We start from the raw sequence: 17,448 nt of genomic DNA, 5'->3' as shown, positions 1-17,448 counted from the left end.
TGCAGGTGAAGGAAGGGGTCTCCATTGCTTCTCACTTGAATGAATTCAATATTATTTTCAGCCAGCTTCAGGCTCAGAAGATGAATTTTGATGTGGAGACTAAGGCAATATTTCTCTTATGTTCATTGCCATCCTCATGGGATACCTTCCGTACAGTTGTTAGTAACTCTGCACCTGGTGGAGTACTGAAATTTGATGATGTTGTGGGTAGCTTGTTGGCCGAGGAGATTAGACAGAATTCTATGGATGGCAACAAGCAGGATGCAGCCTTAAATGTGCAAAGGGGCAGATCACAGTTCAGGGGGAAGTCCCAAGAAAGAGGGAAGTCTCGTAGCAAATCCAGGGCACGGAACATTGAGTGTTACCACTGTGGCAAGAAGGGCCATATGAAAAAGGATTGCTACAAGCTGAAAAGAGAGCAAAAGGATAAGAAAAAGAATGCAAATTGGGGTGCAAATCAAAAGGAAGAGAGTCCAAGGGAGGACAAAGGAAAAGTGAAGATCGAGGAGATCAATGCAGTCACACATGATAGTGACAATGACGTTCTCTTCATGTCTAGTTTATCTACAGAGTTGCTTACCACTTCAGATGATGCATATTCCTAGGATTGGATTTTGGATTCTAGTGCTTCATTCCATGTTACTTCCCATGGGGAATGGTTCTCCACTTATGACAGTGGAAAGACAGGTTGTGTCCATCTTGGAAATGACTATGCATGTGACATAGTGGGAGTAGGTGACATAAATTTTTCTTTTGCAAATGGGTCTGCATTTGTTTTGAAACATGTGAGACATGTGCCTAAGCTGACCAAGAGTCTTATTTCAGTGGGTCAGCTAGATGATGCTGGTTTTCACACCACTTTTGGCTTTCAGAGTTGGAAAATTCAGAAGGGCTCTATGCTTTTGGCCAGGGGTGCCAAGTGTGGGACTTTGTATCCCTTACATGTATCAGGGGTATTTGATCATGTTGTTGCAATAACCGAGCAGCCAAGCACTTCTTTATGGCATTGCAAGTTGGGGCACATGAGCCAGAATGGAATGAAAGTCTTATGTCATTTGGGTTATGTACCGCATTTGAGTTTCTCTGATTTTGAATTTTGTGAGCATTGTCTCTATGGGAAGCAGACTAAATCAGCCCATAAAAGAAGGGGAAAGAAAGAGTTTGAAAAGCTTGATTTGGTGCATTCAGACGTATGTGGTCCCATGCCTACACGGTCATTAGGCGGGGCTGAATACTATGTGACATTCATTGATGATGCAACTAGGAAAGTGTGGGCTTATGCTATAGCTCGGAAGAGTGATGTGTTCCAGGTATTTTAAAAATGGCTGGCCTTGGTTGAGAATCAGTCAGGTAGAACGCTTAAATGCCTATGGACTGACAATGGTGGAGAGTATCTCTCTCATGACTTTCAGCATTTCTGTGATACACGTGGGATTAAGAGGGAGCTCACATCCCCTCATACTCTGGAGCAAAATCCAGTTGCAGAAAAGATGAATCGTACCATTCAAGAAAGGTTGCAATGCATACTTTCCAATGCAAGACTTTCTAGTGGTTTTTGGGCTGAGGCAATGAAGACTGCAGTACATGTGATCAATAGATCACCTAGTAAGAGTTTGGATGGTGGTATTCCTGAAGAGGCATGGAGTGGCAAGAAGCCCTCTTACTCTCATTTGCGTATATTTGGGTGTGAGGCATATGCACATGTGCCAAAAGAGCTTCGAAAGAAGCTAGATCCTAAGTCTAGGAAATGCATCTTTCTGGGTTATGGTGAAAGTGGAGAGATGGGCTATCGTCTCTGGGATCCAGAAGCAAAGAAGATCATACGCAGCCATGATGTAGTCTTCAATGAGAAAAAGATGCATAAGGCACCCATGAGGGATGTGGAAATGAGGAGAATCACTTTCCAGGATGTGAATCCACTTGCATATGTTGATAGACAGCAAGCTGTCCATGCACCAAATGTGCAAGAAATGGTACCACCAAGTACTCCCACAGGTATACAATCAAGGGTAGATGATGGATCATCTATTGGTGGAAATGATGAGCCAAATGTGGCTAATATGCAGGTGGGACAGCAAGCTGAAATGCCCTTGAGAAGATCATCTATAGTGTCTAGACCACCTGATAAGTTTGTTCCAGGGGTAGACTATGTGATGCTTACTGATTGCGGGGAGCCTTCTTGCTACAGAGAGGCTATGATGCATGAGGATCAACGCAAGTGGGAGTATGCTATGCAATCAGAGATGAGTTCACTTATGAAGAATAAGACTTGGGACTTGGTTTCTTGCATGGGGATTTGCATGAGGAAATTTACATGGTGCAGCCGGAAGGCTTTGAAGAAAAGGGCAAAGAGCATTTAGTTTGCAAGCTGAAGAAGAGTCTCTATGGTCTTAAGCAAGCACCTAGAGAATGGTATCAAAAGTTTGATGCTTTCATTCTGTCCCAGGGTTTTAGAAGGAGTGAAATTGATCACTACCTCTACACTAAAAGGGCGAAGGATAGTAGCTTGATAATCCTGGCACTATATGTGGATGATATGCTATTGGCTAGCAAGAATACTTATGAGCTAGATGCATTAAAGGCCAAGTTGCATGAGGCCTTTGATGAAGGATTTGGGATTTGCAGGTCATATTCTTGGTATGTGCATCACGCATGATCGGAGTAGGAAACTCCTTTGGCTTTCACAAAAAGAGTATGTTACAAAAGTATTGCAGCGTTTCAATATGGAGGGGGGGAAGGCAGTGAGTACTCAATTTCCTCCATATGTGAAACTGAGTCATACAAATAGTCCCAAATCAGATGAGGAGAGGGCCATGATGGCCAAGGTTCCTTATGCATCAGCAGTTGGGAGTCTTATGTATGCTATGATAGCTACTAGACCAGACATTGCATTTGCAGTGGGAGTTGTTAGCCGGTATATGGCTAATCCAGGAAAGAGGCATTGGGAGGCAGTTAAGTGCATCATGAGGTACATGAAGGGTACCAAGGAGATGTGCATGTGCTTTGGTAAAGGAGACATGCATGTACTTGGGTACACAGATTCAGGCGAGATGTGCATGTGCTTTGGTAAAGGAGACATGCATGTACTTGGGTACACAGATTCAGACTATGTAGGGCATGTGGATAGTAGGAGATCCACTTCTAGTTATGTGTTCACCTTTGCAGGTGGTGCAGTGTCGTGGATGTCTCGTGCACAGAAGTGCATTGCTTTGTCTACCACAGAGGCTGAGTATGTTGCAGCCACAGAGGGTTGCAAGGAGGCTATATGGCTTGATCAGCTAGTGGGAGATTTGGGGATTCATACAGGTGTACCGACATTGCATAGTGATTCCATGAGTGCTATTCAGCTAGCACGGAATCCGGTCTTTCATGCAAAGACCAAACACATTGAGGTCAGGTACCATTTCATCAGGGAGGTACTTGAGGACAAGCGCATAGAGCTTGTCAAGGTTGATACAGATGATAACCCTGCAGATATGCTGACGAAGAGTCTACATAGTCAGCGGTTTGAGTATTGTCATGTATTGATGGGCATTGGATAGTATGCTCACTGGTTGTTCTCCCTTAAAGGCAAATTGTCCTTTAAGTGGGAGGTTGTGGGGGTTAAAAGTCATTGTGCCTTTACCCCGACTATGTACAATACTCAAACACATATTATAGATATGTCTTTTAATGTTTGTTTTGTGCATTCCAAATTCTTATAGGAGTTCATTGGGATAACTTAGTGGAGATGCAACACGTAGAATGCGAACATAAATGCCAGATTTCATCATAGAGCATAGATTCTTGCTATCAACTAAATTTTGTGTGATTTGTATACGAGAAATTTTTCATGAAATCACTTTTGCTTGCTATCTTGGGCAATTTTTATTGTCCCCTCCTACTTTTCCCCATCCTTGGACTCCCTATAGCAACGACACTCTTGTGAACACCTAGGGTAGCATATAATGCAACAACACCATCCAAATGACAAAAACACACTACAAAAATTCCATGAGCAAAACACTCAATCTTCTAAGCATGAACATAGTGGTAGCTCATTAGACTCTTCTTATACCTCCTTAAATAGACTAACCAAACTGGCCACGAGGCAAGGAATGGGAGGTTTGGGGATGAATTCTAGAGGTTTGGGGGAGGAAGGAGGTTTGGGGGAGGGAGAAGAAGGTTGGAAGACAAGACTCATCCAGGGTAAAGGCACAGAGGCATTCCCAGAGAGAAGATGTGCACGATCCACCACATGGCAAGGACAGTGCACATAGAGCTAGAAAGGGTGCAAAAAATTGCCATGTAGCATGCCTCAAAGGCCAACACATAGCCGTGAGTGCGGGTCAAAGGATAGCACACACCACATGCCACCACGACTTGCCACTCGCACTGCACTGCACACATGTCCAATCGGGCTACTCACCTCTACGTCATCAAGCCACAAATTCATGTTCTACTCCACACCACAATTTTGAGAGAGCGGACATCAGAGAAGATGGTACATGTGGCACAAATCCTACAGGCAGCCACTACACATGGCACAAATCCCGTACATGATGCAACACACCCTCGAGTTCCATAGTAGACTGAGGTGCACCAACGAAATTGTAGAGTACTGCACTTGTATTGCAAAGTCGTATGTAGAACTTGCATGTACAAGTCGTATGTAGAACTTGCATGTAGAACTCGTATGTACAAGGCGTATGTAGAACTTGCATGTCGAACTCGCATGTTGGATTTCTAAGAGGGATTATTTCTAGCCTTATGCAAGTACAAGCGGAGCTTTGCTGCTACTCTACACACACATTCTGTTCTACCTAAGTCCATGTTGGCACAGAGTCAACATACTCCTGAATCCATTTTATTACCCGTCTTCGAGTTATCACTTATTGTGAGCATGTACGTAGGTTGCCATGCCTTTAATCTAGTGGCTATGGAACTTGTGTCATGCCAGTCGATCCTGCTATAAAGCCTTGGCACCATACAATCTTTGCTCAATTTCCAGGTAGCCTGTATCCACCATTTGCTCGAACAGAGATATGTGGCATGCTTCTAAGAAGATCACTCTTTGATAGAATCGGCTTGTAATCTGAGCATCGCATTGGGATTAAAACGGAGTGGAGGCAAATGGGAATCGAGGTAACATGGGACCTCCAGAATGAATTCCAATGTTTTACAGAATATAGCACTTAGGCGAAGGAAGCGATCAATGTTGCTACGCATTATTTGTTGAGAGTTGTGGTGCCATGAGCACTTGTAGAGCAAAGGTATGAGCAAAGGGTAAGCTGCCACATGGCATGGAGGAGACATCCCACATGTGAGCAAGCAAAATGGATGTAAGTACCCTCACCTATAAAAGGGAGGTTCATTTGAAGTAATATCAATCTAGCACTTTGCACTATCTCAAGATTCTCTTTATGAGTCCAAGCTAATCTATCTTGGAACCTAATTGACTTGAGATACATGTCATGAGCACTCTCTTCATCATGTTTCCACATAGGTTCCATCCACCTTAGAGTGCTCCATAGATCCTGAGGCACACATGTTTTGTCATGGTATCAGAGCATAGGTTTAGCTCTCCTAGTTTAGCTCATTAGTAGTTCACTAGGATTGCTTCCATTCCTAGATTAGTTGTAGGCATGTCTTAGGAGCTCATGTTTTTCTCCTAGGTTAGTTTTAGTTTTAGATTGAAAACAAATTTCCGTCCCTAGAGAGAGAAAATTTCCGTCCATTGAATGAAAATTCTGTTCATTGCTTTGAGAGAGAGAGAGACTTCATTCCTTTTAGAGATTTATTTTGTGAGATAGATTTATGAGGAGTTGTTCTTCTTCTTCTTCTTAGAGGAAGCTTGTGAGAAAGAGAGCTGAGAGCTTTGAGAAAAGTCTACTGCCTCAACCAAGCTGCTCCAAAGAGACACAAAGGCTTCCATCTACTGCAAAGCTGCTCCAGTCTCAAGCGCCCTTTGAACAATTTGCCCAGTCAGCCAAGCCTCTAGACAACTATCAAATGCCACACCTCTACCCATGGTAGCTTCAACTCCATGGCTTCTCGAGAAGTAAAGCAGCAGCGGCTCCGGTGACAGAGGTGAAACGCGACAACTCTCAAGCTCCCACAGCGACCCTTCTCCATCAGCAAGCTTCAATGTATTCGGCCCTTCAGCCGCATCAAGCTACGCAGCAACCCCGAATGTCTCCAACCTGCAGCAGCTGACAAATCCACCGAGCCACGCCATCGCCATATAACTCCATCATCAGCAGCTCTCATCAATATGACAAGGTCCACTGAGCACCGACGGAAGACCACGAGCCAGCCAGCGCCTCCATGGAATCTCTTCCTCGCATGTTAACTCCTTCACCGGCTGACTGAACGACTGCGCCAAAGCTTCAAGCAAAGTAGCGCTCCTCGATGCCTCAACCTCAAAGAAGACTCTCGCATCAAACGCTTCCAGCAACAGCTCCATCGATGGATTTGACACGGGCAGCTAGCCGCCATCTACGCTTCAAACAGTAGCGCAGGTAAGCAAAGCTGACGGCACCTCCACAAACTGGCTCCTCACACAGCGTAGACAAGCAAGAGCAGTCTCGCCAACGTCGACTTGAACGACGCACACAGCAATCGTTTGGCTCTAGTGACTCGAGCTCCAAAGCCTCCACTAACGATGGGCAGCCCCTCCATCTCTAAACGACAGTAGCAGCGATGGAGCAGTGCTAGTCTCCACCGACAGACGACTCCATCGACGGAAATTGGAGAAGAGAAGAAATACAAAGTCTCCTAAGGTCTCCCCACAAAAAGACATGTGGCAGATAAATACTAACTAGGGTTAGTTAGAAGCACCCGTGGTTGAGTTTGAAATCACTATGGTTAAGTCAACCTTGGTTAAAGTTCATGGTTAGGTTTACTGAGGTTTGGTTAAGTGAATGTTTTGCCACATGGCATAAGGCCCCTTGCCAAGCACAGTCCTGCAAGCAGCATATGAATGCCTATGCCACATCATCAAGGCCCCCTCTTCTTCACAAAACCTTCAAGAAGCCATAACTTGCAATCCAAGAAGAATTTGAACACGCTCCAAAAAGGAAAAGTGATCGTCTTTTCGAGCTCTACACGCCTGTCAGATCAGAATCATTGTATGCAATTAGACACTGCCATTGAAGCAAAATAAAGCTCATGGTAAGACCTTTGCAACAAATGGAAAAGCAAAGCATGAATGTACACATCATTGTCAGAAGCAAGCCGAAAGCACAAGTGCATGAGATGACCATAGCAGAAAGCATGGCATCCACACAGAAAGCATCAAGGCACATGGAAGAACAAAGCATCATGCATGAAGCTACACCAAACAAAGAAGCAAACGTATCGTCATCAAGCCATGAGCCAAAAGGTGACATCAATGGAATGTATTGAAAAGCAAAAACCTTGCCAACCTTGCCTATGTTTTGTAAATCAAACCTGACCACCTGAGAGTAGCTATGAAAGCACCCAGGGGAGGTATTGACATGTAAAAACCACACTTGACCACCTTAAGTAGCAATGTATGCACTAAGGGGAGGTGATGAAATGTAACTCACATCTGACCACCTTGCAGTAGCCAAAGGATTATGGCACCAAGGGGAGGTGTTGAGAGTTGTGGTGCCATGAGCACTTGTAGAGCAAAGGTATGAGCAAAGGGTAAGCTGCCACATGGCATGGAGGAGATATCCCACATGTGAGCAAGCAAAATGGATGTAAGTACCCTCACCTATAAAAGGGAGGTTCATTTGAAGTAATATCAATCTAGCACTTTGCACTATCTCAAGATTCTCTTTATGAGTCCAAGCTAATCTATCTTGGAACCTAATTGACTTGAGATACATGTCATGAGCACTCTCTTCATCATGTTTCCACATAGGTTCCATCCACCTTAGAGTGCTCCATAGATCCTGAGGCACACATGTTTTGTCATTATTTGCTCATGCTACTGAAGTGCTTGGACCATTGTGCCTTGGATATTTCATTCTAGACCAGAGTATGGTTCAATCATTGGCTAATTAATGGCTCGAAAGTGTGTATGTTGGCTTCCCATTTTTTACGCCATGGAACTGCATAGAACTTGGGATGGGTTCTGAGACATGGAGGTGCCCGTAGGTACTCCTTCAAGAAGATTACATCAAAGAGCTTGGGGCGGTGCGAATCAGGTTGTGGATCCAACTTGCTAATCCGACCTTTACTAATTGCTCTCAAGTCAGATGGAGTTGTAAAATAGTTGTGCAATGTTCTTTATATTCCAGACATCAAGAGGAACTTGTCCGTTTCCACGATCACGGATCGAGACCTCAAAGTTCACTTTGATAAGAATGGCACACAGATTTTGGATCTTCAAGGGAAGGTCATTGGTAAAGGTACACGGCACAACAACATCTACAAACTCTCAACTTTCAGTGCTCAAGCCAATGTGAGCAACACTAACCTGTGGCATGAGAGGTTTGGTCATCTAAACCTTAGTTCTTTAAAGGAGATGCATAAAAGTGGAATGATTGCAGACCTATCAAAAATTACAGATTTGCCCGATGTGATATGGATATACTTCATGAAGACTAAAGACGAGGCTTTTAGTAAGTTCAAAGAATGGCATGTAATGGTCAAGAAAGAAACGGGGAGGAAGGTGAAGAAGTTGAGATCAGATAGAGGTGGTGAGTTCACATCAAGTGAATTCGAGAGTTACTACAAAAGTCACGGGATCAAGAGGCAGAAACCCCCGCCACATACACCATAGCAAAATGGAGTAGCAGAGGGCAAGATGCGCATCATCTGCGAAATGGGCAGGAGTATGATGAAAGGGAAAGATTTGCCAAATACTTTCTGGGCTGAAGCATGTAACACGGTAGTTTACATTCTGAATCGTAGCTACACGAAGGCTGTGAACGGGATGACTCCACTGTAGGCCTTTTCTGGTAAGAAACCTTCAGCTGCACATTTCAGAGTTTTTGGATGTGATTGTTTTGTGCATGTCCCTAATGCTAATAGGACAAAATGGGAATCGAAGAGTCAGAAATGTATTTTCTTGGGCTATAGTGAAGAGGCGAAGGGTTACCATCTCTATAATCCTATTACCAAGAAGGTAATAGTAAGTCGCGATGTGGTCTTCTCAGAACAACCGCATCAATTGGAGGAGGATGCTTCCTTCCCAGATATCCACGACTAGGATATCCATCCAGTACCACCACCAATAGTAGACTGAACTCCCCCAATGGTGCTTGGGAGGATTCAAGATAAAGAAGAGGAAGAAGAGCTTGCGGAACCACAATGGCAACAGCCATTCTTGAAGTGGGTAAAGCAGCATTTGGATGGCAGAGAACCTCCAGCCATTGAGGAGGAACCATCCGAACACTGTCGGTCCAAGAGATTAGAGGAGCAAAGAAGGGCGCAGGAACACTTGGTCAACTATGCTTTCATGACAGAGGTGATCCATGGTGATGAACCTAAGTGTCTTGAAGAGGCACAGGGTGATGATAGGTGGATGGAGGCTATGCACTCAGAGTATGGCTCCATAATGAAGAACAACACTTGGGACCTTATGGATCGACCACCAAAATGCAAGGTAATCAGCACCAAGTGGGTGTACAAGACCAAGTACAAGTTCGACAGCACATTGGATAAGTACAAGGCTCGGCTCGTGGCAAAAGGATTCACACAGGCGCATGGTTTTGATTATCAGGATACTTTTGCTCCCACAACTCAACTAACCACAATTCACAGTGTTTTGGCTTTAGCAGCACAGGGAAGTTGGCCCGTGTTTCAGATGGATGTAAAATCCACCTTTCTGAATGGCGATCTCAAGGAGGAGGTATATGTGGAACAACCACCAGGTTTTGTGATCCCCCATTTAGAAGGTTAAGTCTATAAACTAAAGAAGGCACTTTACGGGATGAAATAGGCCCCACGAGCATGATACCAGTGGATTGATGCCTACTTTCTACAAAATGGGTTCAGGAGGAGCCCATCTGATGCAAATTTATATATCTTCAGAGAAGGAGGTAGGTGTATGATCATGGTCCTTTTTGTGGACGATCTTATCATAGTAGGGAACCATGAAGAGAAGATCTTGCAGACAAAGCATTTGCTAGGAAGAGAGTTTGAAATGACAGACCTTGGACTGATGCATTTCTGTTTGGGGATTGAAGTTTGGCAAGAGCCAAAACAGATCTTCATATCACAGCTGAAGTATGCTGGAGAGATACTGAAGGCATTTGGCATGGCTGAGTGCAAGACAGTTGGCACCCCTATGGAGGTTGACGTGAAGCTCTCAAATGAGGATTCATCACCAATGGTGGACGAAGTGAAGTACATAAGGATTGTAGGTAGTTTGATTTACTTGTGCAACACGTGGCCGGACATCAGCTTTGTGACTGGTATACTAAGCAGGTTTTCCAATAAGCCCCGGGAGAACCATTGGAGGTAGGGATGCAGGTGCTGAAATACATCAAAGGCACACTTGATTATGGCATCACCTATACCAAGGGCAACATCTTGACCAGATTCTGTGACTCGGATTGGGCAGGAGACGTGGACAGCACGAGAGTAGTGACAGGTTACTATTTCTCATTTGGATCTAGAGCTGTGTCATGGGTCAACAAGAAGCAACCTACAGTTGTTCTCTCTTCTACTGAGGCTGAGTACAAATCAGCATGTTTTTCTTCTTGTAAGGTAGTATGGTTGAGGAGGATTTTGGGGGACATGGGTGCAGTGCAAAACAAGCCTACACAGTTATCATGTGACAATCAGAGTTGCATGGCGATTGCAAAGAACCGTGTGTTCCATGCTTGCACAAAACACATTGAGATTCAATGTCACTTTGTACACGAGCTCATCATGGATGGAGAAGTCGACTTGGTGTACTGTCTGACTACAGAGAATGCTGCGGACATCTTCACAAAGGCTTTTGGAAGAGACTTGTTGGAGAGGCATCTTCATCGACTTGGCATTGGCCTGAAAAAGTAAGTCTACTTGTGGGTGGACATTGAGGGGGGGTGTTAGATATCAATGCTCCACTCTCGCGTAACTAAGTGGGAACCAGCTAACTCTACTTGTAAGCCCCCCATATGAGGAGAAGGCATTTGAGTAGCTCGGTTATCCGGTAGGTCTTGGTTTGAACACCAGATGGGGGCCATGTGTGGCATGATGGTTGGATGGAGTTGGCACACTGCCAACTAGGCTACATGCAAGTGCAGGTAGGCATCCCATGATTGACTGCACTAAGGGTAGACGGAGCATTTCCCGAGGCAGCACACTCTCAAGTTGCGGGGCCCATTTGGAGCCCTAGATGATCTCGGATGGCTATGGGCCGAACGGAGAGCATAGGTTAGTTGCTCTATTTTGTGCAGTGGTTCTATCGTGTGGTCGGTGGCCTATTTTGAGACCGACCCCTAGTCGGCCACTTTGGGTAGACTGGGTCGGGCACCCAATTGAGTCTAACCGACTACGAGTGGTGGCTATATAAGAGCAAGCCTATGAAGCCCATTATCATCACTGGCTATAGCAACCCTAATTCCTTAGCATCCAGCCTCTGTCCTCTACTGGTTCCAGCATGCCATCGAATCTTCTCTCACAGGAGCGCATGGCTCGGAGTCAGCGCCATCTATTGTATCAGTCTGACAGTAATCAAATTTTTGATTCTCCATACTATTTGCTTTTCTCTTGCATACGAGATCTTGTTATCTATTGAGCACAGACGTTGTATTGTTTTCTTACATTTCTATTAAGGGTAGGGAATAGTGATCCCTAATTGTGGCGGCATTCACATTTTTTAAGTTTATGCATATTTTGAGCTTCTTGTTGCATTTAGGCACAATGACAATGGGTGAAACCCAATTAGTGTGCTCGATCTCGTAGATGAATCTGGCATCTAGGATTTTTTCTAGCTCGTCATAAACCATGGTGCCATATTTAGGATTTGTGCGATAAGGTCCACATACCTTAGGGTGAGCACCTTCCCTTATAGGTATTGTGTGTATTGCCACTTCTGGTGAAATTCCTTTCATCTCTTTGTATGACCATGCGAGGCAATCACGGTATTCCATTAGGAGTGCTTTGAGTTTGGTTTCATCTTCTTCTCGAAGTTGTTTCCCAATGAAAACCAGTTTTTCTTCCTCCCCTTCAAGGGCGAGGTTTATTGTGCATGTTTTTGCCAGTCCCTCATAGATTGGAGTTTCTCCAATGCTATTGGTTTCTTGAACTTTAGATTATCTTAGTGGTCTTGGCATTGCTATTGGTGCACTTCTACTTGTGTAATTCTTGAAGTATTTTGGCACTTCTCGAAGATCGGCCTCTGATGGTGTTGAACTAGCCTGACATGTGCCATGTGTACTGGGTCACATTGTTTCATTTACCTATTTGTTAGGCTCATTTTGACTTTTGTTTTCTGAAGTCTCTTGATTGAGCTTCATCCGCACATGTGGCTTATATTTTTGAAACTTCTTACATTCAGAACTATGGGGTAACTTTTCCACTAGTAACGTGTTGCCAAGTAAGGGTTCATTTTCTGTGCATACTCCTTCCAGTCCCTCAGGGGACCATTCAAGAGGTGGTGGTTTTGATTTTGAGGGAGATGACTTTGCAAGGTACAATTCAACGATTCTTAATTATACTCGTTCGAATTCATTCAAGTGCTCGGCCTTGGCTTTTCTGCGATTTCCTCCTTTAGCTTTCTTGCGGGATCTTTTGCTATTATTCAATTTTGGAGGTTCAACATTTGGGAGCTCGACTACCATTAGGGCATGCAGAATGGCTAAGCCATTATCAAAGATTTGACCTTCAATTTCAACATTCTCAGCTTCTATTTCAAGGTCCCAAGGAAAATCTGAGTCATCATTGGTATGGGTATCTTCTTCAGGTTCATTATCCCACTCGAGGTGAGCCATAAAGAATGGCATCTCTAGATTGATTGGTTCTTCATGTGGGAGTGGAGTCTAAAAAATGATTTTTCTATTATAATGCACATTGATAAAGAACAACTCTTGTCCCTAGTGCTAAATTTAGACCCTCTACCTAGTAGCACCACCCTACACCATTAATCGGTATCCCTTGCGAGGCTACCAAAGGGGCATGTGAGGGAGGACCATTGTTGCTTTCTAGAATTAGGTCGAGGTCGAGAAATGGAAGGGAGATACTAAGCTAGCTAAAGTCTCGAGGTGGGAGGGTTTTACAAGTCAAATGTATCTTCTTGCATAGTATCAAATTTCTTTGAAATTATGATTACTACCTCCATGGATGTTGGCATATTTTGCTTGATCTTTAGCGTGAAGTCATTTGACGTTGACTTAGTACATATTGTATCATTCTAATGCAAGTATTGTGCCATGGCCAAAGCACAGTTGCACAAAATACCAAATAAATCTATAGTAGCCGAAATTGAGGGTTTGTGAATATTTTTCTTTCGGACCCAGCAAGATAGCAGGTCTATGGGATGATCAGCATGGCTCTGATCGATGGGATAAATGGATGGCACCGGCCAAAGGGATATGGCTATAGCACTAGGTCAACCCTCCTGTTAGATCACAAATTTGGTAGGTGGATTAAAAAGCTGACACGTGTCAGTCGGTGAGATAGGGACTAAGGTGATAGGTCCATGGGATACCAAGCTATGGTGACGGGTCATAGGGATAAAACTCATAGATTTTTTGATTGGTTTTTGATGATTTTTGATGACTTTGAAGTTTCTATTTAGTTCTTTTTGTGATAGGGGGATCCTAAACTACCTCGTCTACCTACTCAATGCAAAAACAAGAAAGAAAAACAACATTTGAATGCAAAATGAGAGATTTTTTTAAGAGCTAACTGTGAAAACTCAAAACCACTTTGATTTTCATCATGATTCCTCCTTATTGGTTGTTTTTTGTGAGTTTTAACCCCATACACTCCTTAGCAATCTTCCAAACTATCATCCTACCAACTCAAAACAATAAAAAACATAAAAAGCAAGCTTCAAATGATCCAAAATACTTTCCAAAAAGAAAATGACAACTTCTTCTTTTCTCTTCTTAAACTCACACCTCACTCATTCATCTCCTACAACTCCACTAACAAATCTCCAAGTTAAGCTTGAAACAATGTGCAATGGATAAACGACAAGAGAAGGAAAGTGAAATGCAAAAGCATACCTTGAACTCTCTAATAGCAATGCCAAAGATGTGTAGTCTCGACAGTGACTCAGGTGTCATGGGGATCCTGAAGGAATGCTGATGGAGCCTCCACTCCAAGCTACTCCTTGTGAGATCAATGCAAAGCATGAGCCATCCGCAAGTGTCACTCAATCCTCTCGGATTGTTGCAATGTGTTTCCATGAGAGAAAGAGGGAAAGGCGAGATGGGAGAAGAGAGGCAGAAGGGGAGGACTAGAGGAGAATGAATGGGGATGGAGTGGAAAACACAAAGGCATTACAAAGGAAACAAGAGAACACCCAAAAACACTCTTGGAAGAGAAGAGGGAGCTTGTATTCCAAACTTGTGTATCCAACAATGAAGACCAAAGTCAACCACTTGACCTTTTATACATATCACCTTTTGAAAGGAGGGCCAACCCTATTCCCTTTATACCACTCTCTTTCCTCATTCTTTTACAACCATCTTGGGCTTATTTGGCTCCAAGGCACAATCCTAGCTCTAAGAACTTGCCACCATCAAATAGAATCACTAACCTCCAACGGTGGTATATTGTTAACCAATCGGTTAACATGAACATGATTGTTCATATTTTTTTTATCACAATATAACAAACTTTTCTTTTTCCAAAAAAAAACTAAATCTTAACCCAATTATGTTCTTTTGTGGGCTTTATCAGTTTTTACACACTTTGTAAGAGGTTTTGCTAAGATTGTAGCTCCATTATATGCATTAACTAAGAAGGATATCAATTTTGAATGGAATCCTAAGTTGTCTGAGATGTTTCATAACTCAAAAAGCCATGCTATAGCTACCTACACCCATTTTGAGGCAACCTCGATGGGATGTCATTTTTCATGTGCATGTTGATGCCTATGGATATGCCTTACAGGCAATATTGGCACAACTAGATGGTAGATTGGATTACCCGATGTATTATGCTAGTTGGATGTTAACCCCTATAGAATCTATCTACAGCACTATAGAGTGTAAAGCTCTAGGGATGATCTTCACTGTGTAGAAATCTGTTACTATTTGCCTAGAAATCCATTTATTTCTATGTAGACCACCAGGTTTTGCTCTATTTAGTCAATAAGACTATCATTCAAGGACATCTTGTCCGTTGGATGCTTCTTTTATAGGAATTCAATTTCAAAATCATACATAATCCTAGTAAAATTCACCTAGGAGCCAATTACTTGTTTAGGCTACTTGCACCAAAATAAACTCAAGGGGTTGCTACTGAGCTCCCAAATGCCCAGCTCTTTGTAGTTAATCACTATGAAAGTGAGTTTGATTTGATGGACTATTTGGTCTTAGGAACATTTTTTGACAATATGCCAATATAAAGACATAGCCAATTAGCCTTGAAGGCTCAGAAATTCACTTTGATTGTGGTGGGTGTCTCTATCATCAATGGCTTTGTTAGCAAGTGAGGAAGTATATCAAGTACTCTTCCTCACAATTGACTTGTAAGATCATAGCCATACTTAGGAAATTTGAACATGGGAACAAGGATTCCTTCGGTCCTTGTCTAAACTTCATTTATATCTTTGATACTTTTTCTCCATTAGCATTGTTGTGGGCTTGTTGGTGGACTTATTTTGGGGTGTCTTTGTCTTTGTCCCAATTGACCTAGTCTCAATCACCTCTGGCACCGCTATCCATACTTTCTTACTCTTCTTGATTCGGTCTTCTTTCTTGTGCTGCTGGTGAGGATATGCTCTTTTGTCCTTGCCAAAACTCACCCAAATTCTTTTGGAGGTGGTCTGTTATTTTTAGCTTTGTAAATTTTTTTTTTCTCACACATATTCTAGGCACCATGGAGGAGTCTAATCTACCTATTTTTCCTTCTATGGGTACTCTGAAAATCTGTGCAGAGAGCAGTTTATGATGATTGTTGGTCCAATTGGGGGTGTGGATCCTCTAGGTAATGTCATGCATGAAAACATCAAAGAATATTTGTTGGATGATATTGTGGTTGGTTTGTTCTAGCTCTAAAATTTGGATGTTGTCATGATGGTATAGAGATTAAGTTGATAATATTCTATAGATTGTAAATAATATTAAGCATACTTTAGGTCTACAGTCACATCAATCCCACAGCCATTAGTCTTGCTTCCCCCTCAGTAGTCAAGTCATGTGTCAACCACAACACCTAGTGGGAAGCAAAATTTGATGCCACTTCTAGTCTCACCTGTTGTCTCTCTAGCGTCTTTGGGCTCTAGTGCATCTCACGATTCTTCTCCGATTTGAGAGCTCACACTTTTAATGGGAGGAAAGAGAGCAATATAAAGATGCGGTCACAAATTTCTTATGGAAGTGGCATGACTTGCATGGATCACATCAGACATTGAGACACTTGCATGCCTTGGATGCCAAGTTGTCTCTTGGGGGCAATGCATATAAGTGATGGTTCAATCTTATGGAGAGTGATGTGATACCAAATATTGGATGTGGTTGTAGACACACTTTTGAAAGGAATTATTTCTTGATAATGAGCTAGAATGGAATTGGGATCCATGGGATCAGTACAAGATGAATAATCAACCACTAGCCCAATACATCAATGAGTATCAAGAAGTCACTTTGAAGCTTATAGGCATAGATGACTTTTAAAAATTGCACAGATTTATATGTGTTCTTGACCCTGATTATAAAAATTAGGTTAAGCAAAATGATCCTAATTCACTTGAGGAGGCAATTAAATTTTCCCAAATCTTAGATGACATAGTCACAACAAAGGGAAACATGCATTGAATGTACAAAAGTCGCCTAGTGCAACTAGTGGTTTTTGTTTCCAGAATCCTAGAAATGAATTTAAGGAACTAATCAATTGGTTGAGCAATTGAAAAAATCTCTAGGATCTTTAATTCTTGTTCTCTTCAAAGTAGAAGAAGGCCACTTGAAGTTTTACTACCTTCGCATGGTATTAAAACATGCTATAAATGTTATAGCAAGTTCTAAATGCATCAATAAACCCCCTTCCCGATTGAGCCAAAAAGAGGCACTAAAGGTAGAACATCAATTGCCAAAGTACCTAAAACATGGTTTCATCTGGCCAAGTGTCTCCCCTTGGGCTTCACTAATTTTATTGATGAAGAAAAAGGACAGGTCTATGCGGTTACGTGTAGACTATCGTGGTCTTAACAAGGGCACGATTAAGAATAAATACCCTCTGCTTCTCATTGATGAGTTGTTTGATCAACTTGTGGGTTCATGATATTTTTCTAAGATTGATTTGGGTTCTAATTGTCACCAGATATGCATATGGGAGGACTGTTAAAGATGGTGTAAATTGCACTATCCACGTTGGGCATAGGGGCAAACC

The 17,448-nt window shown here is 42.8% G+C and overlaps 1 protein-coding gene and 1 pseudogene across 2 annotated transcripts in view; one reads left to right on the top strand and one right to left on the bottom strand.

Annotated features, from left to right (window-relative positions):
* Nucleotides 1-6,445, bottom strand: part of LOC147901247 (aureusidin synthase-like) — a 30,459-nt gene extending 24,014 nt beyond the window's left edge. The window contains exons 1-2 of the mRNA XM_087376456.1: nt 6,275-6,445; nt 5,919-6,154 (exon numbers count right to left, since the gene is read on the bottom strand). Of these exons, the coding sequence (XP_087232582.1) occupies nt 5,919-6,154; nt 6,275-6,445 (407 nt within the window). The remainder of the gene's footprint in view (nt 1-5,918; nt 6,155-6,274) is intronic.
* Nucleotides 1-17,448, top strand: part of LOC147901245 (polyphenol oxidase, chloroplastic-like) — a 127,035-nt pseudogene that overhangs the window by 78,330 nt on the left and 31,257 nt on the right. The gene's annotated exons all lie outside the window — the stretch shown is intronic.

The sequence above is a fragment of the Dipteris shenzhenensis genome, chromosome 6 (genome assembly GCF_047967505.1).
Source record: "Dipteris shenzhenensis isolate YYH24624 ecotype China chromosome 6, Dip_SZ_1.0, whole genome shotgun sequence".
NCBI lineage: Eukaryota > Viridiplantae > Streptophyta > Polypodiopsida > Gleicheniales > Dipteridaceae > Dipteris > Dipteris shenzhenensis.
This window is presented reverse-complemented; position numbering and strand designations above follow the sequence as displayed.